The 26,261-nt window shown below is 40.7% G+C and overlaps 2 protein-coding genes across 5 annotated transcripts in view; one reads left to right on the top strand and one right to left on the bottom strand.

Moving 5' to 3' along the window:
- Positions 1–5,392: 5,392 nt before the first annotated feature.
- ddx42 (DEAD (Asp-Glu-Ala-Asp) box helicase 42) lies at positions 5,393–21,930 on the bottom strand. 2 transcript variants are annotated; one of them, XM_088332042.1, is made up of 18 exons: positions 21,830–21,930; positions 20,463–20,678; positions 20,232–20,382; positions 18,966–19,012; positions 17,812–17,848; positions 17,369–17,521; positions 17,077–17,181; positions 16,508–16,627; positions 16,251–16,427; positions 11,881–12,009; positions 11,662–11,761; positions 11,527–11,574; positions 11,359–11,456; positions 10,141–10,417; positions 9,359–9,585; positions 9,115–9,225; positions 7,755–7,868; positions 5,393–6,435 (listed from the first exon to the last, which is right to left on the bottom strand). In XM_088332042.1, the coding sequence occupies exons 2-18, from the start codon at positions 20,669–20,671 to the stop codon at positions 6,034–6,036; spliced, it is 2,505 nt and encodes an 834-aa protein (XP_088188168.1). In that variant the 5' UTR covers positions 20,672–20,678; positions 21,830–21,930; the 3' UTR covers positions 5,393–6,033. The 2 variants fall into 2 exon arrangements, with proteins under 2 accessions (XP_088188168.1, XP_088188178.1); XM_088332052.1 differs by lacking the exons at positions 17,812–17,848; positions 20,463–20,678; positions 21,830–21,930 and having other exon boundaries at positions 20,232–20,299.
- Positions 21,904–26,261, top strand: part of strada (STE20 related adaptor alpha) — a 12,014-nt gene continuing 7,656 nt past the window's right edge. For 2 of the 3 annotated variants that reach the window (XM_088332078.1, XM_088332087.1), the window contains exons 1-6: positions 21,904–22,059; positions 22,304–22,361; positions 22,885–22,942; positions 24,197–24,225; positions 25,747–25,849; positions 26,055–26,176. In XM_088332078.1, coding sequence (XP_088188204.1) covers positions 22,350–22,361; positions 22,885–22,942; positions 24,197–24,225; positions 25,747–25,849; positions 26,055–26,176 — 324 coding nt within the window. In that variant the 5' untranslated portion in view covers positions 21,904–22,059; positions 22,304–22,349. The remainder of the gene's footprint in view (positions 22,060–22,303; positions 22,362–22,884; positions 22,943–24,196; positions 24,226–25,746; positions 25,850–26,054; positions 26,177–26,261) is intronic. The other variant, XM_088332095.1, reaches the window with a different exon arrangement.

Raw genomic sequence — 26,261 nt, 5'->3', positions numbered from 1 at the left:
GTGGTGCACATTTCATAGCTGGTCTTTCATATTGTGGCCATCGGTTTACTTGAATGTCAAATGCCTTAGTACAGGCATGTCCAAAGTCCAGCTCGTGGGAGAGTTATGGCCCATGATCAAATTTTTACTAGCCCGCAGCCTCTCTCATAAAATTAAAAATATGTGGCCCGCCATTAGGGTTGACCGCGGTGTAAAATAAATTTGCACAAAAAAAAAAGGCAGTTGCCTTTTGGCCACCTTGCCATTGGCTTTCTGTGAGAATTTTAGCCCACCCCAATTCTGACATGGCGACTCTAAATAAAAGATGTAAAGTTGATTGTGATGGCCCGAGTTTCCAAGACAAATGGGAATAGGAATATTTCCACACTTTTACCTAAACTGCCAAGAGACTGTGCTGTTATTGAAAAGTATAATATCGAGAGGCGCTGCCAGACGAAACAGGCCGACTACAAAAAGCTAAGTGTAAACAAACGCTGTGAAAAGGTGAAACGGCTGGAAAATGTCTTAATGGCACATGAGAGCTTTTTTCACGAGACCCTGCGGGTCAAATGAAAATCCTGCAAAGGTGAGCTACGAGGTTGCTGATCGCCAAAACTGTAAAACTTTCACAGAGGGTGAGTTTATTTGACCGTTCAAAGAATGCCAGGTTGAAGTCGGCCCTTGCCTATTTTCCGCTAACACGATCTGGCCTGCTTTCTGAAAAGTTTGGACACCCAATTATGCCAATTATGGACTGTAAATTTGTTACTCCTGGCGCTTGCGAGATCTGTTTTAATAATAATAATCACAACAATAATATAAACATTATTCTTAATATTTATTCCTCTTCCTTGATCTGCTACCTTATCGCGGTGGAGGAGTTTGTGTGTCCCAATGATCCTAGGAGCTATGTTGTCGGGGGCTTTGAGCCCCTGGTAGGGTCACCCATGGCAAACAGGTCCTTAGGTGAGGGGCCAGACAAAACGCAGATCAGAAGACCCCTTATGATGAGACAAAACGTTGGTCCTCGATTTCCCTCGCCTGGACGCGGGTTACCGGAGCCCCCTTCTAGAGCCAGGCCTGGAGGTGGGGTCCGCTGGCGAGCGCCTGGTGGCCGGACCCTTACCCACTGGGGCCGGCCAAGCACAGCCCGAAGGGACGACGTGGGACCCTCTTCCCATGGGCTCACCACCTGTAGGAGGGGCCAAAGGGGTCGGGTGCGCAGAGAGCTGGGTAGCGGCCAAGGGAGGGGTTCTTGGCGCGACGATCCCCGGCTACAGAAACTGGCTTTTGGGACATGGAATGTAACCTATCTGGCAGGGAAGGAGCCCGAGTTGGTGCGTAAGGTTGAGAAATTCCGACTAGATATAGTCGGACTCACCTCCACGCACGGCTTCGGCTCTGGTACCAGTCCTCTCGAGAGGGGTTGGACTCTCTTCCACTCTTGAGTTGCCCGTGGTGAGAGGCGCAGAGGCATATTAGTTGCTCCACGGCTCGGCGCCTGTACGTTGGGGTTCACCCCAGTAGACGAGAGGGTAGCCTCCCTCCGCCTTCGGGTGGGGGGACGGGTCCTGACTGTTGTTTGTGCTTATGCACCAAATAGCAGTTCGGAGTACCAGCCCTTCTTGGAGTCCTTAGAGGGTGTGCTTGAGAGCGAGCCCCCTGGGGACTCCCTCATACTGCTGGGAGACTTCAACGCTCATGTGGGCAATAACAGTGAGACCTGGAGGGGCGTGATTGGGAAGAACGGCCCCCCTGACCTGAACCCGAGTGGTGTTTCGTTATTGGACTTCTGTGCCCGTCATGGTTTGTCCATAATGAACACCATGTTCAGACATAAGGGTGTCCATATGTGCACTTGGCACCGGGACACCCTAGGCCGTAGTTCGATGATCGACTTAATCGTCGTTTCGTCTGACCTGCGGCCGCATGTTCTGGACACACGGGTGAAGAGAGGGGCGGAGCTGTCAACTGATCACCACCTGGTGGTGAGTTGGCTTCGATGGTGGGGGAAGATGCCGGCCCGACCCGGCAGACCCAAGCGTGTTGTGAGGGTCTGTTGGGAACGGCTGGCAGAATCTCCTGTCAGAAGAAGTTTCAATTCACACCTCCAGGAGAACTTTGCCCATGTCCCGAGGAAGGCGGGGAACATTGAGTCCGAGTGGACCATGTTCCGCGCCTCCATTGTCGAAGCGGCTGATCAGAGCTGTGGCCATAAGGTAGTTGGTGCCTGCCGCGGCGGCAACCCTCAGACCCGTTGGTGGTCACCGGCGATGAGGGATGCCGTCAAGCTGAAGAAGGAGTCTTATCAGGCCTTCCTGGCCTGTGGGACTCTGGAAGCAGCTGGCAGGTATCGGCTGGCCAAGCGGAATGCGGCTTCAGCGGTTGCTGAGGCAAAAACTCAGACATGGGAGGAGTTTGGCGAGGCCATGGAAGCCGACTTCCGAACGGCTTCGAGGAAATTCTGGTCCACCATCCGGCGTCTTAGGGGGGGAAGCGGTGTGCCATCGACACTGTGTATAGTGCCGATGGGGCGCTGCCCACCTCGACCAGGGACGTTGTGAATCGGTGGGCGGAGTACTTCGAAGACCTCCTCAATCCCACCGACACGGCTTCCTCTGGGGAAGCAGAGCCTGAGGACTCTGGGTTGGGCTCTTGTATCACTGGGGTTGAAGTCACCGAGGTGGTCAAAAAACTCCTCGGTGGTAGGGCCCCGGGGGTCGATGAGATCCGCCCGGAGTTCATTAGGGCTCTGGATGTTGTGGGCGTGTCATGGTTGACACGCCTCTGCAACATCGCGTGGACATCGGGGACAGTGCCTCTGGACTGGCAGACAGGGGTGGTGGTTCCCGTCTTTAAGAAGGGGGACCGGAGAGTGTGTTCCAACTAAAACAAATCACACTTCTCAGCCTCCCTGGTAAGGTCTATTCAGGGGTACTGGAGAGGAGGGTCCGCCAGGAAGTCGAATCTCGGATTCAGGAGGAACAGTGTGGTTTTTGTCCTGGCCGTGGAACACTGGACCAGCTCTATACACTCTGCAGGGTCTATGAGGGTGCATGGGAGTTTGCCTGTCCGGTCTACATGTGTTTTGTGGACTTGGAGAAGGCATTCGATTGTGTTCCTCGGGAGGCCCTGTGTGGGGTGCTTCGGGAGTATGGGGTACCGCACAGTCTTATCCGTGCTGTGCGGTCCCTGTAAGCCCGGTGCCAGAGTCTGGTCCGCATTGCCGGCAGTCAGTCGGATTCGTTCCCGGTGAGGGTTGGGCTCCGCCAGGGCTGCCCTTTGTCACCGATTCTGTTCATAACTTTCATGGACAAAATTTCTAGGCGCAGCCTTGGCGGGATGGAGTTCGGTTTGGGGGCCTCAGCATTGCGTCACTGCTTTTTGCAGATGACGTGGTGCTGTTGGCTTCCTCGGGCCGTGATCTTCAGCTCTCGCTGGAGCGATTCGCAGCCGAGTGTGAAGCGGCCGGGATGAGGATCAGCACCTCCAAGTCCGAGGCCATGGTTCTCAGTCGGAAAAGGGTGGTATTCTCCCTCCGGGTCAGGGAGGAGGTCTTGCCCCAAGTGGAGGAGTTCAAGTATCTTGGGGTCTTGTTCACGAGTGAGGGTAGGATGGAACGGAAGATCGACAGACGGTTCGGTGCAGCGTCTGCCGTCATTCGGACCCAAGCTCTCGATCTACCGGTCGATCAGTCAGTCCGGGAGAAAACTCGGTGTAAAGCCACTGCTCCTCCGCGTTGAAAGGAGCCAGTTGAGGTAGCTCGGGCATCTAATAAGGATGCCTCCTGGACGCCTCCATCGGGAGATGTTCCGGGCATGTCCCACCGGCAGGAGGCCCCGGGGGCGACCCAGGACACGTTGGAGAGACTATGTCTCTCAGCGGGCTTGGGAACGCCTCGGGGTCCCGTCGGATGAGCTGGCTGGGGGTAGGAACGTCTGGGCTTCCCTTTTAACGCTGCTGCCCCCGCGACCCGACCTCGGATAAGCGGAAGACAATGGATGGATAGATGGATGGTTTATTTCATGGAATATATATCTAATTATACACTATATTGTTAATGATTAATACTAATTGTCATGGTTATTATATTTCATCCCACTAACAATAACCATGTATTTAAAGCCAGTGTGTAATTTTTAACCACTAGATGGCACTGTATGAAATGAAATGATCTGCATTTATATAGCGCTTTTCAAGTCGAGACTTCCCAAAGCGCTTACAGTGTGCTTCACATTTCCCAATAGCGGGCGTGCAGCCATGTAAGGCGCTAACCTGCTTATTGGGGGCATTACCCAAGGACACTTCGACATGTAACACGGAGGAGCCGGTATTCGAATTGCGATCTCTTGATCCCAGGACGAGCGCTCTACCTCCTGAGCCACTGCAAAAACCAGGGCTAAGAGCTCACCGTTGCAGCAAGATGCCAGACTAAAATGGCAGTGGCTTCTAGGTAGGGATTCCACGATGTAAAATAAATACAAATATGTCACAAAAAAAGTATATAAAAAAAAATTGGTATAATCATTCATGTACTTTTGCATTGTATTTAGATCATTGTTTTATTTTACTGAATTAAGTTTTTTTGTACCAAGGCACTAAATTTTACACACATTTCCTACAAAGTGGCTGCAAACAAAATCAATTATGCTCAAGTTTAACTTACCTAAGTGTGACCTAAGTTACCCTCAATATGAAATGGCCTTCTAAGCCACCATTTTTAGTCCATTTAACTTGCCATCATAAAAAAGGTATTTTACACGTTACTCATTCGATTGATGTGGACGGGCGTTGCAGATGAAGTGAAAAAGTCACACACAAAAGCTCCAGAAAGGGGCTCGCACAATCAATGTTTAGCGCCAAGTTCTTTTTGTTGACTTTGATCACTAAAATAAATTCACTAGCTTGTTTCTTGTCCATACTCTGTGCTTTTTTAAGATGTCACTATGATCTTTTTCTTTCAATCAGCTGTAATAAACTGACATGAGTTCTGCCATTTTGCCTCAAGAATGCACGTGCAGCTTGGCTACGTCACATTTGTTTATAAAAATGGGAAAGGGGTCTGTAAGAGTGGGGCGAGTATAATTTTTTTTCCAATAAAAAAAAACACCAAAATAGTGGGACACAAGTTCTTGATCGAGATAGTAAGGTAAACGCTACGGGCAAACTGATTCTTGGGTGAGGGAGTCTTGTATGAAACCATCATAGATGTTTGTGATCAACATGGAGAAAAAAAACCTTGGGGATGGAAACATGAAAGAAATCTTAATATGGAAGACGGATCAGATTGAAACCCAGTCGATCTAACCATTATAGTTTTGAGGTAAAACAACTTGTGAAATTCAATCAAGTAAAACTCATACGAATCTATGGTGTGTGAATATCTTCCAGGTAATTAAGTCATTAAAACAGATTGCTTTCATAAGTCTTTATTAGTCTATACTTTTTTTTTAATGAATACTTGTGAAATGCTTACAGGAGACTCATGCCGATGGAAAGGCACATTCTAACTATGACTCGAAAACAAAACACAAAAACCAGCATGTTTGACATTATAAGTGTTTTACATCTATTTTCAGGAAACACAATTTTCCGGAAAAACATAAAAAAAAAAAACACACTAAAAGTAAGCAAGGAGCACATGAAAAAGTAACCCCGAAAAATGTACTGTACAGAGGAACCCCAAGATAGTGATTTGGGGGGTGGAATTATGGACACTGTGTGTAGACAAAAATGCTCATTTGTAAGACTAAATATCTCCCAACCCTTAAAAAAGTGTTACCTTTTTTTTTTTAAAGTTTGATGGATTTCGATATTACTGTCTGAGGTACACAAACATTATTTTTAGTTTATGAATTATTCGCATGTCTCCTGAATTCCAGGGAAATATGTGAGTTGTCCGTCTTGTTTTCTTCCCCCTAGACCTGTATAATGGCTGTCATTTGATTTTTCCACCCCCCTCGCAGTTTCATTGTTGATGTTTCGTAATATTGTTTGATGTTAAAGATTAATTAAGCTTGGGGTTTGCTGAATTTACCTTCTCTGTTTTCAGAGTTAGTTGTCCCACCTGCTCTTTCTACGTTTTGGAGGCTCAGGGACAGCGAAACTATCTTCTCCTCTTCCACGCTCACTCTTTCTGTCTTCCTTATCCCTTCTGGTTTCATCCCCATTATGGCTGTCGCTGAAGTTCCTGTCTTGTTGGTGATCACTGCGTTCCCTGGAGGCTGACGGGGCGCTGCTGTGCGCGGGTGACACGGAGCTTAGTGTACCGGCGCTGGTAAAGCCCGGGATGGCAAAAGAGGCGGCAACAGCCTGTGCCCGCTCTGCTCCGCTGATGGACTCAGTGGGCACAGAGCTCAGGCTGCCGGCGCTGGTCCATCCAGAGGAACTGCTGGACTTGGTGCTGAGCTTGGGCGGATTTCCAGATGCCGCCACAAAGTGACTCTTGTACTGAGCCTGGGAAGATCAACCAATAAAAAACGTGTCAATTTAGAGGGGTCATATAAATAAAGCTGTACAGCCGAAACCACTCTCCAGATAAGCTAATCCTACAGCGCATATTATTACAGTGTGTGATTTCAGTGTGTGATGTTTGATGATTTGAGAAAATCTTTGAAATAACAATGTCAGAGCCCATATCAACATAAATATACCATTTAAAATGTGTCTCCCTCCTGCAGTTACTCAAGAGTCATGAGGCTCATTTTTGTCCAAAATAATGGTGTGTGAGCATAGTTATTTTGTAAAAATATCACAAAATACTGCCAACAAGCATACAAACGTATTTTACCTTTGGTGTGCTGGGCAGAGGGGAGGAGTGCGCTGTGAGTCTAGCTCCGTCAATTCCTATCGCTCGCCCAATCAAATTGATCTGGGTGCTTTGCTAGAGTTTGAGTGTTAAATATTTTTTTTTTGCGGGTTTTCATCATAAAGTGCATTAAACAGTGAACATGCAGTGTTTAATGAGCTTCCATGTAAAGGATTCTCTAGCAATGTACAGCCAAATCCTGGTTTGTTGGTCTGACACCTTGACTGTGAACTGCAGTTATGACTATGCCCTATATATACTGGATCAAACCCAACAAATGTGCGTTGCTTTTCCAGCTATGCATGTGCTCACAATTTGGCTTTGCGTGTGGCAGAACAGTATCTAAAGGGTTAATACACCTTTTTGACGGCCAAATTCAAGCACTCTCAAATCCAAGTTAACAATTTCTCTTGGTCCTCTTGGGTGCGAAGCGTAGGGGCAATGACACTTCACATGGCAATGCCACACAAACTAATGCTTGCTGTTAGCCACGGAGGAAAAAGAAATGCAATGGCAAAGCGAAGCCACAATAGAGCCCGGTCAGCATCATTTATAAGCAGACTTGTTTTTTTTCCCTTCATTTCATGCGTGGTCAATTGAGTCAGAATACCGGGAAAAATGGAAACAATCTCAAGCATTTACAAGTACTCAACTTAGTATCACTGCAAATTTTGCGCAAATTTTATTTTATCTTCAAGCCAGATGAACTGATGAAAAGGTTCCCGACCCCTGCCAAAAATCTCGAATGGTAATGCATACGTATGAATACTGTATGCATTTTCAATCCTATCAGTTATATTCTGATATATAAAAGGCGCACCGGGTTATGAGAAGCATTTTCAGATATCTGGCCAATTTGGGGATTTTATGTGTACCATATAAAAAATACGTTACTCAACATGCCCACTCAAAGTAAGTGTGAAAATTAAACATTCCATGTCTGTAGCCCATAAAAAGTTTGTTGTACCTGGAAAGCCTGTCTCATTGCAGATATGCGTTCTCCCATGACTCCACTGCTGGGCTTGCTGAACCCCTCATAGCCACCCAGGGATGAAAGAACACTGCTAGTACTGCTGCGATCCTGCAAAGTAAAGAAAAGAGCCAATTTTATGTTTACATTTTTTACTGATAAACCCCTGGTCTCATTGCTCACAATGTATTCTTTTTTATGTGAATCAGATAAGTGAATGTCTTTTGAATTGACAATATCTGTGTATTTTTTGTTATTGCAACATCCATTGCAGACTGGTCATCCTGGAAGGGGGATTACCTCATGTGCGGTCCTTTCTCAAGGTTTCTTCTTTTTCCTCATTTTGAGGTTTTTGAGTTTTTCCTTGCCCTCGTGTTGGTTTTAGATCAGGGGATGGTGTAATAATAGTCTGTGGTTTGCAATAATCTGTGGTAAGTGCAGCCCTTTGAGACTCTTTGTGATTGAGGGCTATACAAATAAACATGACTTGAATTGGAAATGGTTGTAAAAATTAAATCTTAATTTAAATCGTATATTTACTATGAGAAAAGAAGGGTCAAAGTGGCCAATTTTACGAACACAACATGAGCATGTGGCTCAATATTTGTAACAAAACAGGCAGCAGTTTAATCCTTACAAGGTATTTGATCGCCCCCTAAAAAGATACTATGGAGCCATCAATTTATGAATTGGTTTGTATGGTTTGCTACTCAGATACCGCTTTTTGTCGGATGGATGTGCATTTTCAGAAACATGTTCATTAACATTTGCGACCTCAAAACAATCAAACATTATTTTTCAATTATCTGAAAGTGATTAGTGAGCAGGGGTTTAAATGCACTACTGCTCTTCAGTATCAATAAAAAGTCTGGCTACGTTGCAATTTACACAACAATATAAAATATTTATTTTTCGTGCTGCATTTTTGGACTTCTGCGACTCGGAAGTAACTAAATGTCTTTCAGACTTTTTTACAATTTTTAAAAATTTTGTTTATCAAACGCTATACGAGTCACTAGCAATACTGTTATAAGTTTGAAATGTAATTTATTTGTTTTCTAATTTCCTTTGTGGAATAAAGTTATGATTTCTTGTTTTGGTTTTAAATGTGTATTGCATGCAGGGGGAAAAAATCTAACAGAGGTGGGCACTTAAAAACTTTGGCTTCAGCCTTCTCCCTTTTTTGCACATGTTTATGAATAATACTTTTGAATTGTTCAGCCGTTTTTGCACAAATATTTCGTTACCGTTCTTAATGAGTGGTTGATGTTGTTTTGTGTTTTTGTGCTGTGCCCAAATAAACCTCATCTATTCAGTCAAAGTTGGATAAACACAGTTCAGTATAGAAAAAACGTACAGAAGTGTCTGCACCCAATCCTGGTCTCTCTTTGTAACCAAGACCCCCTCCGCCAATGTTGATCTTCTTTCCATTGCCACCTTTGAATCTCGACTTCCTAAACCATGGATTCTAGAAACATGTATAGCAAATGATGTTGGATCAAAACATATTATGAATTAACTTTCAGCTTTGTCTATTCTAGAGTGTTTAAAGGCAAAAGTTACATTTAACATTTAAATCAAACGTTTACTTGGCGGTTTACCTGTAAAGCCAAGTCCATGAGTTCTTTGGAGACACTCTGATTGGCCCCTTCCAGGTTGCGCACCAAGTCCCCAGCAAAATTGGCATCTTTACTGGTCAGCAGAGTGTAGGCAACGCCCTTTTCTCCAGCTCTGCCCGTTCGGCCAATGCGGTGTGTATGTGTGTCAATGTCCCGCGCCACATCGTAGTTGACCACTGTGCGGATGGACGGGATGTCCAGACCGCGGGCTGGGAAGGGAGGGAAAACAAAGATATTGATTTGCGGAGTAGGAAATAAATGAACCTCAAAAGACCCCTACCAAAGTTTAAAACCAAATACAAAAGTAATACTTGACAGCATTCATAGAACAATGTTTTTAAACTCAAGTGTAGTTGGTTGCAAGTCGGCAATTCAATATTGTACGTCAGTCGTCCATGACCTTTTGTTAACCAAGGAGTGGTTTAATGTCGGACAATGTTGTCATGGCCCGGCCCAATATTAACATCAGCAATTTCTTACTGTGACTAAAATAGTGTGACGAGACAAAACCTAATGCCTTTTCATGTGTTGATTGTATCAATAGTAGTCTAGTAACTCGATCTGGTGCGCTCCCCGCTGCGATCTGAGTCTAATTCCTGATGCATCCAATGTTATGCAATTGTGATGAGTGACGTATTGATCCATCAATACACAAAATGGTCTTTTATTGTATTTTTTGTGCAACCCTGGCCCAGTCTGTGCCTTATGGTCCAGTGGGCCTTATATGTGAAAAAATTTTCACAAATGACTTTTTTCTAACTCACCAGCCACATCTGTTGCTACTAGGACGGGCAGGTTCTTTTTCTTAAAGTCGCTAATGACTTTGTTCCTCTCGCTTTGGTCCATGTCACCGTGTAGCAGGCCCAGGCTGTAGCCCTCCTGCATCAGGTTTGTGGCCAACTCCTCCGAATTGGCCTTCTTGGTGACGAAGATCAGCACAGAGCCAGTGGATGTAAACTCTACTAGGCGACGGGTCAGCCAGCTCCACTTGTCGGTGCCGCTTGGCAGCATCTCCACCACCTGAGTAATGTCTTCATTGGCCTGAAAACAAACGAAAAAATGAAACACTTTGTGCAGGTCCCACACATGGCCTATCAGACTCTTGAATCCGGCCTGCCAAACTAAAACTTTATTATTAATTTAAAGAGACAAATTTTAGACATAAAACACTTACATATGCGTTTTGATAAAGAAAACTTAGGTTAAAGCCTAACCTGAGGTAAAGACTTCTACTAGTGGAGAGTGGAAAAACTAAAGCCCGAGGGCCACTTAATGCTTTTTAATTTGGCCTTTAATTAGAAATTTCATAACAACGATATATCATTTGTTTTCATGTTCTAACGTAAAAATTTTGTTGTAGTTTTGCTGCCACCCTAATATCCAGTGTCCCTACATATTTTTGCAACTGCAATTTTCTCAACATGCATTTTCTTATCAAGATATTTATAGAACTTTATGAAAAAAAAACATAAGCCAGCCGTATGTCATTTTGAGTTTTTGAATGTATATGATCAGATTTAGTACTTTAAAAAGGACATAATATGTTGCTTTGCTTTAATTCGAAGGGTTAAAAAAGCAAATTGATTAAATGGTCTTTTGAGAAATTACTATAAAATAAAAAAGTAACACCTGCATGTATATTTATTTATAAATGTAAGTGGAAAAAATCTGATAGGCCTATATGCCAATGCGGTCAAAAGTTAACAAGAGTTGCCTTTGACTGTGAGCAGATTTCTGCGGAAAAGGCATAATCGACAAGGCCAATCACAAAAACTAAACTCCTCCCTCCAAAAAAATCATCAGCTCCAGCTCACACTTTGTACGTAGCACCTAACAAGACACTAATTTGATGTTTGATCAATTGTGTATTATCTTTACATAATTTTATATACACCAATTTGAAACTCGAGACTTTAAATGTCAATTTAAAAACCCACTCCCTGCTGTAATATGATTATAAATAGACTGCAAGAGCGTGGCACCTCTCCAATGTCTCCCTGCACCACGCGAATAGGATCCATCAGGATATCCCTGGCCAGCCGCTCAATCTTCTTCCGGAACGTGGCGCTGAACAAAAGTGCTGTGGTGGAAAATGTTTTTATTATGTTTAAGGAAAACTTCTAAGTGGCTATATAGACAAAAGGGCTCACTTTGTCTGTCTGGACGCACGTGGCTTGCAATGGATCGAACTTGATACTCTGGAACACAAAAACAATAGAAAATTTTTCAACTTTTTATTTTATGTTATTTTAAAAAATATATTCAGTACAGTCATTTCAACCCACCAAAACCCATGTCAAACATGCGGTCCGCTTCATCAAACACAAGGTACGAGACTCTCTGCAGAGACGTGGCTTTCTTTTTAACGTGGTCGATCAAACGACCCTGTGAAAGAACACACATTGCATATTATGATTAATTATGATGAATGAGAGTTTATTTGAATTATCCATTTGTTGTCATTTTTCAGTCCGCTGTTTGGACAAGCATTTGTATTTCTTTACCGGTGTGCACACGACAATCTCAGCGCCGTCCTGCAGTGCTTTGGCCTGCTCCCACATGCTTCCGCCTCCATACACTGCCACCGAACGCAGAGAGTACGCTTTGCCGAATCGCTTGCATTCAGCGTGGATCTGTAAAAAGACGGCAGGAAATTCACACTTTGCTGGATGCCTTATTAAGATTTGAAGCTTAATCTTTGCTTGGTTTTCCTCAGCCACTCTTAAAAGCTTAAAGGTGGGGTGCATCGTTTGAGGCGTCTTTAAATGGTTTGCATCTATATAGCGCTTTTTAAGTCACTTAAGACCTCCACCAGCGCTTTACAATCTGATTTACACTTAACCATTCACACACACACTCACTTTAAAAAAAAAGGTAAATATTTTCTCTGTTAAGTGCGTGTTAAAATTACGTTCAAAGAGCCCTTATTCTATCACCACTGTGCCTATCCGCTTATATTTTACTATGAAAAGGTTTTTTTGGGTGGAACACATTAGTTAGGGGGAATGGAGGTTAGACTAAGATTGACATGCTTGTTCCTGCAATTTTGATTGTTACCATTTGGTAGTGTAGCATACTACACTGCATAGAGAAATGTACGACCAACGTGCAACAATCATGAAAAATGCTGAAACGGATAAGTTTAAACTTTAGTAGACACTCAAAACAAACAAAGAAAACATTAATGGACTTTGAACTTGCAAGGAGGCCAGGGAGAAAAGCCTTTAGATAAAAAAAATACCATCCGTTCTGAGGCCCTACCCTGAGCCCTTTCTTTTTATTACATATTCTAGGTTACATTGGAGATCCACTTGAAAGGAGTGTTATTGCCTGATTTTTTTTTTGCTAGTACAGCAACATGATTGGCCGATATTGACAATGATGTACAAGTAAAAAACAAACAAACAAACAACAGTACGCAAAAATTATAAAAATAACATACTGGCATCCTATGAAGTCTCTTATGCAGGTGTCCACTATAAAAAAATAGAATAATATTATCTATTAAAAGAGGCCTGCTTCATGTACATTAGTAAGTGCATTAATAATTTTGGTGCACGCAACAGCAAGGAAACTGACAGCCAAATTAAAGCGATTGCATAACAATAGCAAGTACCTTATTTTATCAGGATATATCCAGTGCTATATTCCAACTGGCCTTGGAACTCAGTATCAATCCTGCTCGTTGGCCGAACGTATCAATTATCAAAACTTTCCTCAGGTAGCACTGGCTGGAAAATGTGTCCATTTACCATATCAGTGCCCGTTTGGTTGAGCAATCCAGTCTCCCTGTTGCATTTATTTACAATACAATGCGTTTTTTTGTGGTCTTGCATTACTTTCCAACGTACCACTTTTTTTTTTTAATTGTCCCTTGGTCTAGAGAAAGGGTCTCTAACATGGTGCCTAAGGGCACCAAGGTGCCCATTAAGGACAGTTGAGATGCCTGCGGACCTGTTCTGAAAAAAGCTTAACAATTCTGGGTCATTGCTATTTTCTAGTAAAAAAAATTTTTTGGGTGGTTGACTCAGTCTATTTAACCTTAATTTGGATAATTTACCCAATAACATAGTAATAACATGAGATGTTTTTATTTTAGCGATGCATATCAAACTACGTGCTCTTTGCGCTAATTAGTAACAATAAGTAGCTACCGGCATGAAAACGATTGGAAAACCCTGGTGTAGAGTCTGTTAACATGCACGAACTAGCACACAAATTATAAACAAGGTTCACAGAAGCAGCAATGATGACACAGGCCAGAGGCAGTTGCCTTGAGTAAAAAAAATCCAAATTTCGTACAGTTCCTTTAAACTAAGAACAAAAAGAATTAAATAATAAAATGGATAAAACTGACATTCCTTTAGTAAGTACCCGGTTTTCACATTTTTAAAACGATCTGCGTAATAAAGTACAAATCATTGAAGCACTCACTGTTGTATTAGACTTGGTTAATTATTCCCTGTTTAATTATCTTACAGCTTTTATGTGCATGAGATGTTTAGCTAGACACATTAAACAAAGTGGGCCATTCACTTAACCACTTATTGCTCCGGTAAACTTCGCCAAATATCCTGATCCAAGACGTACCCTAAGTAAATTGAAGGCTGTTTTGTTCTTGAACCATTTGGAGAATATAGATGGTTTAGGTCTTTTTTTGAAAGTTAACACTGAAGTTTTATCCCAAACTGAAATAATCACTGCAAGTGCTACTAATATTTGAATAATCTGAGTTGGAACACACAGAAATAGAAGGATTTTGTAATTGCCTGATTTTTTTTTTTGCAAACAAATGCTTGCAAAAGAGTGTAGCATGGACATCTTAGCTGGAAAATTGGTGAGACAATACTGTAGTACTTTGTATCTTAGACATTTTTATAATAGTAGATCTTGGCTTTTCAAATAGTGGCCATTTGGAGATGATCAGTTTATAGCCCATGAAACTTATATTTGTGGATTTTATTTTGGCCAATTCTTAAAAATTGTGAAAGAGTTTTAACTATCTTACTTCTCTTAATACTTAAAATGTGAATCCATGATTGTGCACACTTGCACATAAAAATGGTGAGTAAAGATGAATCATGATTGGCTTTGCGCATGTTTACCTTCGGCTCTGATTTGAATACACACCGTAAATGTGTACAATTTTTTTCGGGAATTCATTGTCTAACCAACATGTCAATCCACATTTGAATCTGTCACTATTGGCTTGAGATTTTTGAAGCTGAATTGGTCATGACGTTATTTTCAATACAGGCCATCTTAAGTCATCACAGACTAAGAACCGTGAAAGAAGTTTGCAATTGGCCAAGAGAAGTGTCAAGTGTCTGTTTATTTTTTTAAAGGGGAGTAATAAAGCCAAACAGACAGATACAACAAGGCTCTTTAAACATTGCAGGAATGCTTTCCAGTGGATTTAAAAAAAAATCTGTCGGCATTATGTATTTTGTAGTAAATATTTTACACATTTTGATTCACAGGACTTTTATGAACGTAACCAGACCATATTTGCGGGGAATCTTATTATTAGCTGACTTACGGTAGACGTTATAGGTGAGCAATACTCAGGGATCAGAATGGAGATTTTCATTTTCAGCTGAAATAGCCAGGGTCCAGGGGCCGCAGGCCCCGGCCAGGTCCAGGGCGGAGCCCGGTGGGGGGCTCAGGGGGGCAAACCCACCCGAAGCCAACGGCATTTATCTTATTTGCTATGTGAAAATTGCACTAGAATGAATCAAATCCAACAAAACAGAAACCATTGTTTTTTTCAGTTTTAAGATGTTTAAAACAATTGGGGGATTACAATGTTACAACCATCATTGTTGTGTTTTGATGATGAAGATGGACCTTGTATTTAGCTACTAATCAACAATATATATGAAAATATATACATTAATAACCATTCATCATTAATTTGAAAATAGATTGCAAACTGAACATGCTTAAAGAAAATACATGTCAGTCTGTGACAGTCTTCTCCAGCCATGACCACTTAAATTTATTCTTGATTCCTTTATCAATCTCGGAGACAAAAGCCTCGTCTTCTTTTCTTAGTATTTTCATACTTACTTTTTCAAACACTCATTTCACCGTTTGAAAACACCGGAAGGAGCGCCATGTTTGAGAAAGCCAATGCTCTGAACAAAAGCTCCGCTGATTGGTTATCAGCGAACCTATCGACCAATGGTAGGAGTCGATCTATTTGTTGTGTGTTATAGATCTAATGCGCTGCGCTTCTTTTTGCCGATTTTTCTCGCGATCTCTAACTGCTAACTTGGGGTGATGAAACAGTCACGTATCATACCTCACCCCCCCAAAATATTTTCTCATCGAATTTAGACGATTTACGGGAATGACCTTTGGGGTTCAAAAACAGCGGAAATCCGCGGATCCGCGGAAAATTCTGATCCCTAAATACTGGCTTTATAGTTTTTGCGTATCAAGTTTCAGATTGATCGGGATGCTTCTGTGATGAGTACAGACAGAAATGGTCATCAAATCTTGAATCCCAGGAGTTTAAGCTTTCCAATGATATGTGGCCTATTTCAGTGACTGGTGACATCATGAAGACACGACTTTGTATACCAATGTTAAGGGGTTAAGAACATAGCAATGTAACATGTGGACAACCCCGCAATTCCAATCGTGTTAGTCTGAATGAGAGGTTTTGCACTAGAATGTGAGACTTTTTAAAATCCGGGATGGACCATGGTAATTAAAAAGATGCATTTTGCTACAAAAATATGCCATAATGAGTGTGTATATTGGCTAAAGACCCAAATTAATTTGATATTTTATTTAGTTTAACCTGCGCACAATTTCCCTGGTGTTAGAACATTGAATTTTAAAACCCCAAGTGCAAACCCAGCCGTACCTGTTGACAGAGCTCTCGTGTGGGGCAGACAATGACACCAATGGGTCCGTCTCCGGGCTCCAGTTCCTTCTGGTCCATGATATGCACCAACATGGGCCATATAAATGCTGCTGTTTTTCCACTGCCAGTTTTTGCTATACCGATCATATCACGCCCCGAGAGAGCGATTGGCACACCCTGTAAAGAAACCCACAGAACACTGAAACCAAGATGTTCTTTTTTTTTTTTTTTTACATACTTTAATGGTCTTAGTGTACCTGGCACTGGATGGGAGTGGGCTGAGTATACTCGGACTTGCGAATCTGATGCATCAGCTGCTCATCAAAGCTGAAGTGAGCAAAACTTGTGCAAGGCTTAGGCGGCGCAGCGCCAGATACCTGTGAAATCAACAAAAGTTTGAGCACCTTTTTCATGGCCAAATTCAAGCACTTTTAAGGACTTTCAAAGCCAATTTTCAAATTTGTTCAGTACCATTAAAGACAAAAATCAGGTGGGAATCCTGTATTTTGAAGAGCTACAAATATATCTGCATTTATCGAGACAAGATTTGATACAATGATGCTTCATAGGACAATGACATACAAACTAAATGCCAGCTGCTGCTAATCATAAGGGAAGAAGAAATGCAATTGCAAAGCCAACCCACTAGAAAGAAGTGTCGGCATAATTTTTAAGAAGACTTGTTGAGAGGCACAATATTAAAGTTCTACATTTTTGAGGATTTTAACAATCTGTACGAAACCTGAATAAAAATAACAGGATAGCCACAGTAGAAAATGACATGCACAGGATATGACTGTCATAAATTCATGATATAATTACTAACCCGCAAGTTGAGCTTTTGTCGTAATTCTACCACTTGTGTTCCATTCAAGCTGCTGAGCTCCTCGTGTTCATTGTAAAAGTTCTTCTCAAATGGAGGGTAATCAATCTGTGAACAGGTGTCAAGATGTTTATCTAGTAAATTAAAATGTATTTAATCAAGTAAAAAAGATGGCATATCCCACAACAAAAATGTCAACTGTTTTACATTTACAAATGAAAATACCACACCAAATTTGGTGTGACATAACACCAGTCTGGTGAATTATAACAGCAGGGAGTTTACAGTAAGGTACCTCAGAGTGGTCAATAGGAGGCAGGGGCATAATGATTTTCTTGGCGACAGGGGCAATGGGGTTTCCGTCACTGTCATAGTCCACATTTTCCTCCTCCTCTTCTTGAGTCAGGCCGGCGGTGGGGTTCTCCGCCATGTAACGAAAGTAAGCCTCCTGCAGAAAGCACAACCATGTATGTCTAGACCTGACCTGACCACACTGAAATACATTTTGGATCATGTTAGTCAATATTGTGGAGTGACCCTTTTCAAGTAAATTAACAAAAGCATGCCCTGTATTTTACACAAAATAAAAAATAATAATCTAGACAAGAATAAACAAACTGAATGACCAAAATAGCCTATATGGTACCCGTATAGCAACTGGGTAGAGAGGTATGTTTTCTCATTCAACAAATTGATGCAGTCGAATGACTGATGTATTACGAAGGTTTTACTACTCACTTGTTCATCTTCTTCTTCAATGTCGTCACGGATACCCCTGAAATGAAAAGCGGAGAAAAAAAACTTCCCTGCGGCTCGTTCATAAACCCAAAACATATTTCCCAAGACTTGAGTGATCACACAGCCCGCTGTGCTTACCTGTAATAATGCCATTTACACTACTAAAGGAATCTTTGGGCCGCACTGGAAACTAAAAATAAATAATGAGTAAAAGGACCAAAAATGCTGACCACAATGGTGTCAAAATGTAATGTAAATGTTAAAATAAAAAAAGTAAAAATATTTTCAAAATTAAGTTGCAACTTTGAGAATTACATTGAAATCTGACTACAAAGATGGATTTTTAAGAGCATGAAAAAGGAACAATTACATCATACTATAATATTCATCAATTTCTGAAAATTCAGGTTCAGCAAGAAAAAATCGGGAACACAGTGTTGCAATATTTTAATTAGAAGAGAATAATATAATACTACAAGTACTCAGGTAAAATACTACAATTAAAAGTTATGGGTATAAGAAGTTGGGCAACAAATTATTAACCATTGAAACCCCCTGAATTGTTATGAGTAATGTCAAGTCAAGTCATTTTTATTTGTATAGCCCTTAATCACAAAGAGTCTCAAAGGACTTCACAGGTTATTACACATGAGCAGTTTAGGTTATTCATATGCTATAGAGTAGAAGTGAGTTTTAAGCTTAGATTTAAACATTTCCACTGAGGTTGCAGATCGGATCTCAGGGGGAAGAGCATTCCACAGCACCGGTAATGTGAAAAATTAAAAAAACAAACAAACCCTCCTATAAACTATAAGTGGGCTCATCGAAACTAGGCTATTTTAGAGTCTCATTTCTCATTTTTATGGTCATATTTTATTATTTCTCAGACAAGTCTGTAGGTTTTATCATGTTATACTAAAATGTGTTCTTAATCTTACACTCTACAGTCTTTCTGGCAATAATGCTATTTTATTATATTTTCAGTGCGGCCCAAATTATCTCCTGTAACCAAAGTAATCCAAAAATTCAAAAGGAAGATGCTGATACGTTACTACTTTTGTGGTGCACAAAAGATATTCTATTAGAGTTGTAGGCATTTCTTCCTTTTTTAGATCAACAATTTGAACACTTGCAGAAACTAAAAATAATCTTACTTGGCAGACTTTTCCTCAATTTTCTTAATGTCCTTCGCCGCTTGGTTCTGGAAAGGATGACATTTTTCAATGAGGACAGTTATTAGAAAAACAAAACAAAAAACAATGATCCACTCAGGCTTAACCCTTTAACGTTCCGCAGCAGGCCGTCGGACTGGTGAGAAGCAAAAACATGTCTGTAGTGCGTCACCAGTCACTGAAATATGCCATGCCAGAAATCCTTGGAAAGACTAACCTCTTGGGATTACGATATGCTGACCATTTAGAAATGTACTCATCACAAAAACATCACGATAAGTCTGAAACAAGTTACCTGAAAACTATAAAGCCGGGGTCGCTCACCAAAGACGTCATCTCTGGATCGACGCTCGTTGTTGCTAGCTGCCTGTTTAGCCCCATAATTCGTGTTTACAAATAAAAAGACTAGTAAAATTATATTCTCTAGGCCGTTAGCATCTAAACTTGTGATTGACATCTTTTTAGGCCAACCGCAGGCTCTGTTTTACGGTCCACAACCTGCAGTAGCCTACACGGGGCCTGTATTGCTAAAAAGACCCGCCTTCTTTACTTCCGAATAACTTTAGCCAATAGAGACTGATTCAAATGATTGACACATTTTGTTAGCCAATGAAATTCTAAATAAATCGATATGAAGATGGCCTTATTGTATTCAAATTAGACCCTGGAATAAGTGTGTGTAAGGCCACTAGTGATTCATTTTTACGTGCAAGAGTGCAAAATCATTGATTGACTTCTGTAAAGAGAATTCAAATGTTTAAAACTCTTTCACACTGTCTGAAAAAATTGGCTAAAGTAAAATACACATTTGCAAAGATTTTGTTTAAAACTGGTAGTCTCCAAATGGCAACTTTTAGAAACGCCCAAACCTACCCATGGAAAAAAGTGTAAAATACAATGTTTAGTTTTTCAGATTGTGATCAAATTCGACAAGGTACAAGGTAAGGTTTCAAGGTATTGTTTTACCTATTTTTCAGGAATGTAATTGCAAAAAAAAAAAACGAAAAAAAAAAACCACCTTCCATTTCTGTGTGTTCGAGCTCAGATTACTCAATGTTAGTAGCACTTGCAGTGCTTATTCAAGTTAGGGACAAAACTTCAAAAGTGTTACCTTTCAAAACCGTCCATATTCGCCAAAAGGACAGCCTTCAATTGAATTTGGGTGTGTCTTAGATTGGGATTTAAGGGAAATTCTACAGGAATGTTAAGGATTTAAAAAACACCAAAATAAAGACTTCATTAACTCACCTCAACTTCAGCCATAAAAGCATCGAGAGGATCGTCCTCGCTGTCGGAGCCGCCGCCAGACTTCATCTGTAGACGCGTAGGCGAGTTCTCAGCTGGGATGTATGGCAAGTCCGCATTGCTGCTGGACTCCTCTTCGTCGTCCTCAAAGTACCTTAATGGGAAATAAGTCAACTTTTTATCATCCGTATCTTTTTTATGTGAGTCTTCTACAAACTTAAAGTGAACACTCACGAATTCTCTTCATCAAAATTTCCTCTTTTGGCACCGATTTTGTAAAAAGATGGCAGCTGGTTCTTCCCGTAACTGCCCGATCCTGGTGGCCCAAATGACCCTTGGGATTTTTGAGAGGGTGTTGATTGCTCTTTCTTCCCGCCTGCAAGAGAAAATCCACCAAAGCCGAAGCCTCGCTTCACCCCAGGCCCGCCTTTATTCCAATTCATGGCTGTGCTGTGGGAAAAAAAAAGGTATTTCATTAATTACCTCAAGAAATTGAATTATATGTCGCACAATCATGGTGATAGCTAGGTGTGGGGTGTCAAACTTCTCAAATGATGCAGAGAAATGTCTGCAAATGCTGCTTTCTACCAGTTGATCAGTTTCTTATGCCAATCGGTCTTTGTTATAATTTACTTTAAAAACCTGTGTCGTTCTGAAGGGCAAACCTTTACAAGTAAGGATTTGCTTGATTTTCACAAACATTTGCAGAAATGTTGCCTTGGGTCTAAATGGTCTTTACGGAAAGGACATTCGTTGTGGCACAATGATAAGGGAAATAATTCGAAAACCAAGAGAACATTTGTAACCCTCACCAGTGTTTATCCATCTACAATGCGAGTGTATCTAATATGATATCACTGGGTAAATGTAACTAGGAAAATGAAAGTAGTAATTGCTTTCTGTATCCTTTGTAAAAAAAAAAACACCATGTATGTGCCAAAAACGATCTATTTTCAAGAGTATTGTTTCCTATACGTTTGAAACTCTACTTTAAGTACAATTATACACGCCAGTGAATATTTTTAGAATGTCGGTGTCCACAGAACATTGTACCGGAATTGTTGTTAATAACCGTACACATTGAACTTCGTTGCCTTCATGACATACTTTTCAGCTACGTATTTGACAAGGGTGCAAGGTACCTGATAAAATGATCGGTGTGCAAATTTTTAAATTGAAATATGACTACATAAACCAGTGTTCTGCGAAAGGGGTATTGCATTTCAAATAACTTGTACTGTTTTAATAAATACTTCACGCTTATATAATTATGTTGAAACACAGGCGCAATGAATCGCCTGGTTGCTAAAGCTAGGTCTTTACAACAGAAAATGCACCTCCAGTTCAAACAATTATATTGAAAAACCAAACTACTCATATTGCTGGGATTAAAAATAAACAAGAACGTTAATGTAAGGAGCGCACAAGGACGGCTTTATTGGACTTAGCATTAGCATTAGCTGTTTCGACAGACCACGAAGAGAGGCCTTTAAGGACTCCCGAGATTTCTTACGCTTCATGTAACATAATGAGGTTCATTTCACAGATAAAAAAGTCAGAACTTTCCAATTTAGACGGATGGGATATTCTTCTTATTTTACCAGTTGGTTGTTGTCCGTAAAGCGCTGTTAAACAGTTCTAACGATGCTGAAAGAATAGACTACGTCATCAACATACGCCTCTCAGCTTCTTTCGTATGACGTAATTATGTGCGACACACACATTTAGCTGTCAGCGGCGCTCTGGGGATGCCGTTGTGTGATTTATCCAGTTATCCAATTACAAATTCTTCTCTTATCTGTGTCTCTCCTAATATTTAACGATTTGCACGGTGAGTGATATTCTTAAAGGCATTGTATTTGCGAGCATGAACCATAAAAGTCGTCAGCAAGTTTAGCTAATGCCACTTTAACGGGTGTTAGTGTCTGTAACCTGCGCATCTCAACATGACAATTGAGCAGAGCCGATTAATATTTCACTACTGCTCTTTTGTTATTTAAATAGATGCAATTAATATTATTCAGTTTGATTTCAACTAATGGCGACAGATTTAAAGTTTGGATGCCATTTAACAGGCATTTCCCGGACGTGGTTAGAGCGTTGGATGAAACAAAAGGTTCAATGTCTTTTCTTGTAAGTATTTTCTTTTTATCATTATCTCTCAATGAAGATAATATCTAACGTTGTTATTTGAGATGCGTTTCTTTGGAACATCACCATACTTCATTGATGAAGTCATACCTGTCAACCTCCACGGCCCGTACAAACTGTTTTTTTTTCCCGGAATGATGTATGTTGGAAAATCCCCAGGCGGCAGACGCATGCGCACAGTAGCATCAAACCGCTCGCTTTGTTTGCAACAAAAAAAAAAACGATACCGAGATAGAGGCTTTCGCAGGGAACTCCTTTGACTTGATTAATTTGCCATTTCGTGATGGTCGGTGTATACCGGATTGTACCCATCATTGAGAAATTGGCGTTTTTCCGTACAGATTTCCTCGTACGTCGTACACGTCTTCAAATGCATAAAAAACGTACTTTGTACGGCAAAACCGTACAGGTTGACAGGTATGTGAAGTGGAAGTTACCCGTCTTCATGCTCTTATCGTCTTTCCTCTTTTCCTCCTTGCGTGTCCACGACTGTCCTTTCTGTCAGCGTTGGATGTCTGAGAAACTGAGTGTGGAGAGCCTGCGGGATTCGGATTTGTTTGGAGGTGAGAACAAGCACTAAAAACAAACAACAACTCTCCTTCTCCCTTAGGTAATAACTGATCCAAATCCGAAGGGAAAAAAAGACATAATTTCCTTGCAACTTTTATCACTATTTATTGTGCAATGTCCGGTTCGGCACCTGGTTGCTAGTTTATGAATTGAGTGTTCCGATACAGACATTCCACATACATTCAAAATAAACACTTTTTTTGGTATAAGATGTAACAGGTGACTTTCACAACGGATCCTATATGATCAAAGAACAATACTGTGGTGGACATGTTAAAGTATGACCCGTATTCCAAACACAAGTATGGAACAGATTACTTGTATATTTGAATTGCATATGGGCCTACTCCAATACGGGATCAGGAGAGACCTAGTAATTGATCTTCTGCTGAAGAAAATCTATTTTCGAATATCTGTTGACGAAACGTGCCTCACTTTTTCTCAAATCTCCTACATCCATGATTGTCAACATAAAACCTTAATTAGTATTATGTAGTTGCTGGTATTTTTAGCAGTATCATCCAACCACTAAAGCAGAAGTAGGGTATATGGTTCTACTTTTTTGTTAAAATGATCACACGTTAATATTTGAAGGGACATTGTGTATCATTTAACACCTCTTGGTGATTACAAAAAAAACCACACAATTTATTAAAAAAAACTATTGATTTGAATCATAAGCAAAAATACATAAACTGTCATGTAAACGTGTTTTTTAATACATGGAGAAATTTGTATTTATTGTACATAACACAAGGCTCACCGAGAAGGAGCTAAAATGACTGTCTGCCATCTTGCTGCTCAGGGTAGCCCATAAAACCAAAAACTCTAAAAAGTTGGGTAAGAAAATGGTTCAGTTTGGTCACTTTGAATCCTCATAGTTTGTTATTTTCTTTTTGCTTTGTAGCTTTGGTTTTTGGTGGCACTACACAATACAGCAATATCTAGTGGTTAAATATCACAGTGTCTCTGTTAAAGCTTTGGGACTAGAACTGGGAGAGGTTCTACATACATTAAATGTTAACAATTCCAAATGTTGTACTACTTTTTTTCATGAATAATCTTCCTTTGAATCCAACTACTCAGTATAAGTATAGAACTGGCAATACCTTTTCAACATTTCTGTATGACTGATTGATCGAATCAATTGTGGGCTGGAAAGTGGTGCCCTTACTAGTCAAGAGGATTGTGTTGATGCGTGATGGTGGTTATTTCTTGATGTCACTGACGTGGTCTTTCTACCTCAGAGCAATCTCAGGGACTCTCTCACAGGGAAGTAAGTTTTATCAGAGCATCACCACAACCTCTTTGCCTGTTGTGTGCATGCATGGGTTCGACACTGCAGAAGCCCAAAGACCACACGCAAAAAGACACCTATTTGATATGCATGACTAATCACTTTTTTTTTTTTGTGGTGCTCGAATGTCAGCAATCTCATGAAATTCGGATGCGCACGTGTGCTCCTATTGATCTGCGCGAATAGATATATTGTATTTGTAATAGGGTGAGGTGGGTAAATCTTTTTTTGGGGAGGTTTCGTTTCTGATGTAAATTTTTGGACACCTCCTCCACAGGCACAACCATCATGATTGTACTTGTTTATAATCAACTGTATCAACGTTCATGTTCCCTTACTGCATTGTGGTTTATCTTGTTTTAGTGACTAAATTTAGTTCTAGAGACTTCCTCACATCACACCACACTAATCTTGGACCTGTCTTTTTTAGAAACACCTGAACAGAAAGAATGCTGTTTAATACTGTGTATCTTGTATAAAATTATTCTTTTTTTTTAGGTGTCCAAACATGTTAGGAATGTTGCAGAATTGTATTTTAATACCTTAAAATGTAATATGAAGACACATAATGTGATAGAAATTGGTCTTAAATATTGCTTTTAATTACTCTGGATAAAAACATAAATAAGAAGGTCTAACATGTTATCACTATTCTACACAACTGCAGGAGAAAGGTCACAAAAACATGAGTAAAACATATATAAACATGTAATTTTATCCGGCCTTTTTCAGTGATCTAGTATTCTAAAACTAGTTTTCTTAAAGTGGAAATCAACCCAAATTATTTCATATAAATTTTACACTGTGTGGGCTTCTCACAACGTGTAGCATTGTGTTTTTGTAGAATATGAATCAAGCACATTTGGCCTGTTTTTATCAGTCAGGACATTTTATTTGAGTTAAGATGACATTAACAAATGCTCAGGTGCATTACAGGTCTGCATCAGAAAGCAGGTGAATCATGACTCTGTGTTAGCTAACATCTGAGCCATTGTGACGTCACCTTCTTTTAATTGCAAATTTCAAAATGCCTGATCCCACAGATGACTAAAACAGGTGGATCTAGCTATTTCAATTTTACAAATATCATGTAAATTAGAATACCATGTTTAAACTAGTGGTAGGCCATTGTTCTTTTTTTCAGAAATGCCCTTGGTTTGACCTCTGCTGTAAATGAGAAAGTGATATGTATCCCATATAAACAGAAGTGGGAAAGGGTGTTGCAACCTTGGAAAATTGCAGGTGTTATAACACAATAATCTACTGCCTTATTCCAGGATCTGTCATAATTGATTAAGAAAAAAGGTAATTTGATCAGTTGTCAAAAAACTTTGGTCACTGAAAATCTCAAAGTATTGCAAGGAAACCATCATAATAAGTTATTAATCATTTTGACCTCGGCAAATACTAGAAAGAAAATAAGAATCGGCGTCTTTGACTCTTATAAGACAAATGTCATCATGTGTAATTAAGCTATCACACGTCCTTTGTCTTTGCAAGGTCCGTGAGGACAGCAGGGAAAGTGTGACGTCCCCTATAAGTCAAGACACCATGGGCAGCTTCCTTCCCGACAGCAGCGCTTATCAGCTGCTTGCTGTTATCGGTAGGGCCTTTTTATTTTTGTTAGTAACTGCTATTCAGGCTGATAAGAATCGAGCTTTGTCATCAATGGATAAAAACAGTGTTAAAACGGTTCATGTGGATGTCAGAATACGATTTTGGGGGGCATCACAAAAAATTATAACTAGTGCTGTAATTGCAATCGCAGGGAGTAACATTTTAGTTTCAAATAATTTTCTGTTCAACAGGTGAAGGCCTAGACCACCTGATGACGGTCAATCAAGCCCTGTACACACCCACCAGGGAGCACGTGGCCATACGACGCATCGACCTTGAGTCCTGTACGAATGACATGGTGGCCAACTTGCAGGTCTGCATCTATTTGAAAAGTTGCAATCTTCTGGGAAAAATATCCGGTGTTGTTTTTAAGAAATGTATGCGAAAGATACCTCGTA

Source organism: Urocampus carinirostris, chromosome 1 (assembly GCF_059441175.1).
Source record: "Urocampus carinirostris isolate Australia breed hairy pipefish chromosome 1, RoL_Ucar_1.0, whole genome shotgun sequence".
In the NCBI taxonomy this organism is placed as follows: Eukaryota; Metazoa; Chordata; class Actinopteri; order Syngnathiformes; family Syngnathidae; genus Urocampus; species Urocampus carinirostris.
Note: the sequence above shows the minus strand (reverse complement) of the source record. Positions and strands in the feature narration are given on the sequence as shown.

Excerpts from the sequence above, each read along its gene's own strand:
- ddx42 (XM_088332042.1), bottom strand. The coding sequence starts at position 20,671 with ATGAATTGGAATAAAGGCGGGCCTGGGGTGAAGCGAGGCTTCGGCTTT. Across the intron at positions 11,762-11,880 it reads AGATTGTCGTGTGCACACCG|GGTCGTTTGATCGACCACGT; the intron begins GTAAAGAAATAC and ends GTTCTTTCACAG. Across the intron at positions 10,418-11,358 it reads TGCAGGGAGACATTGGAGAG|GCCAATGAAGACATTACTCA; the intron begins GTGCCACGCTCT and ends GTTTGTTTTCAG.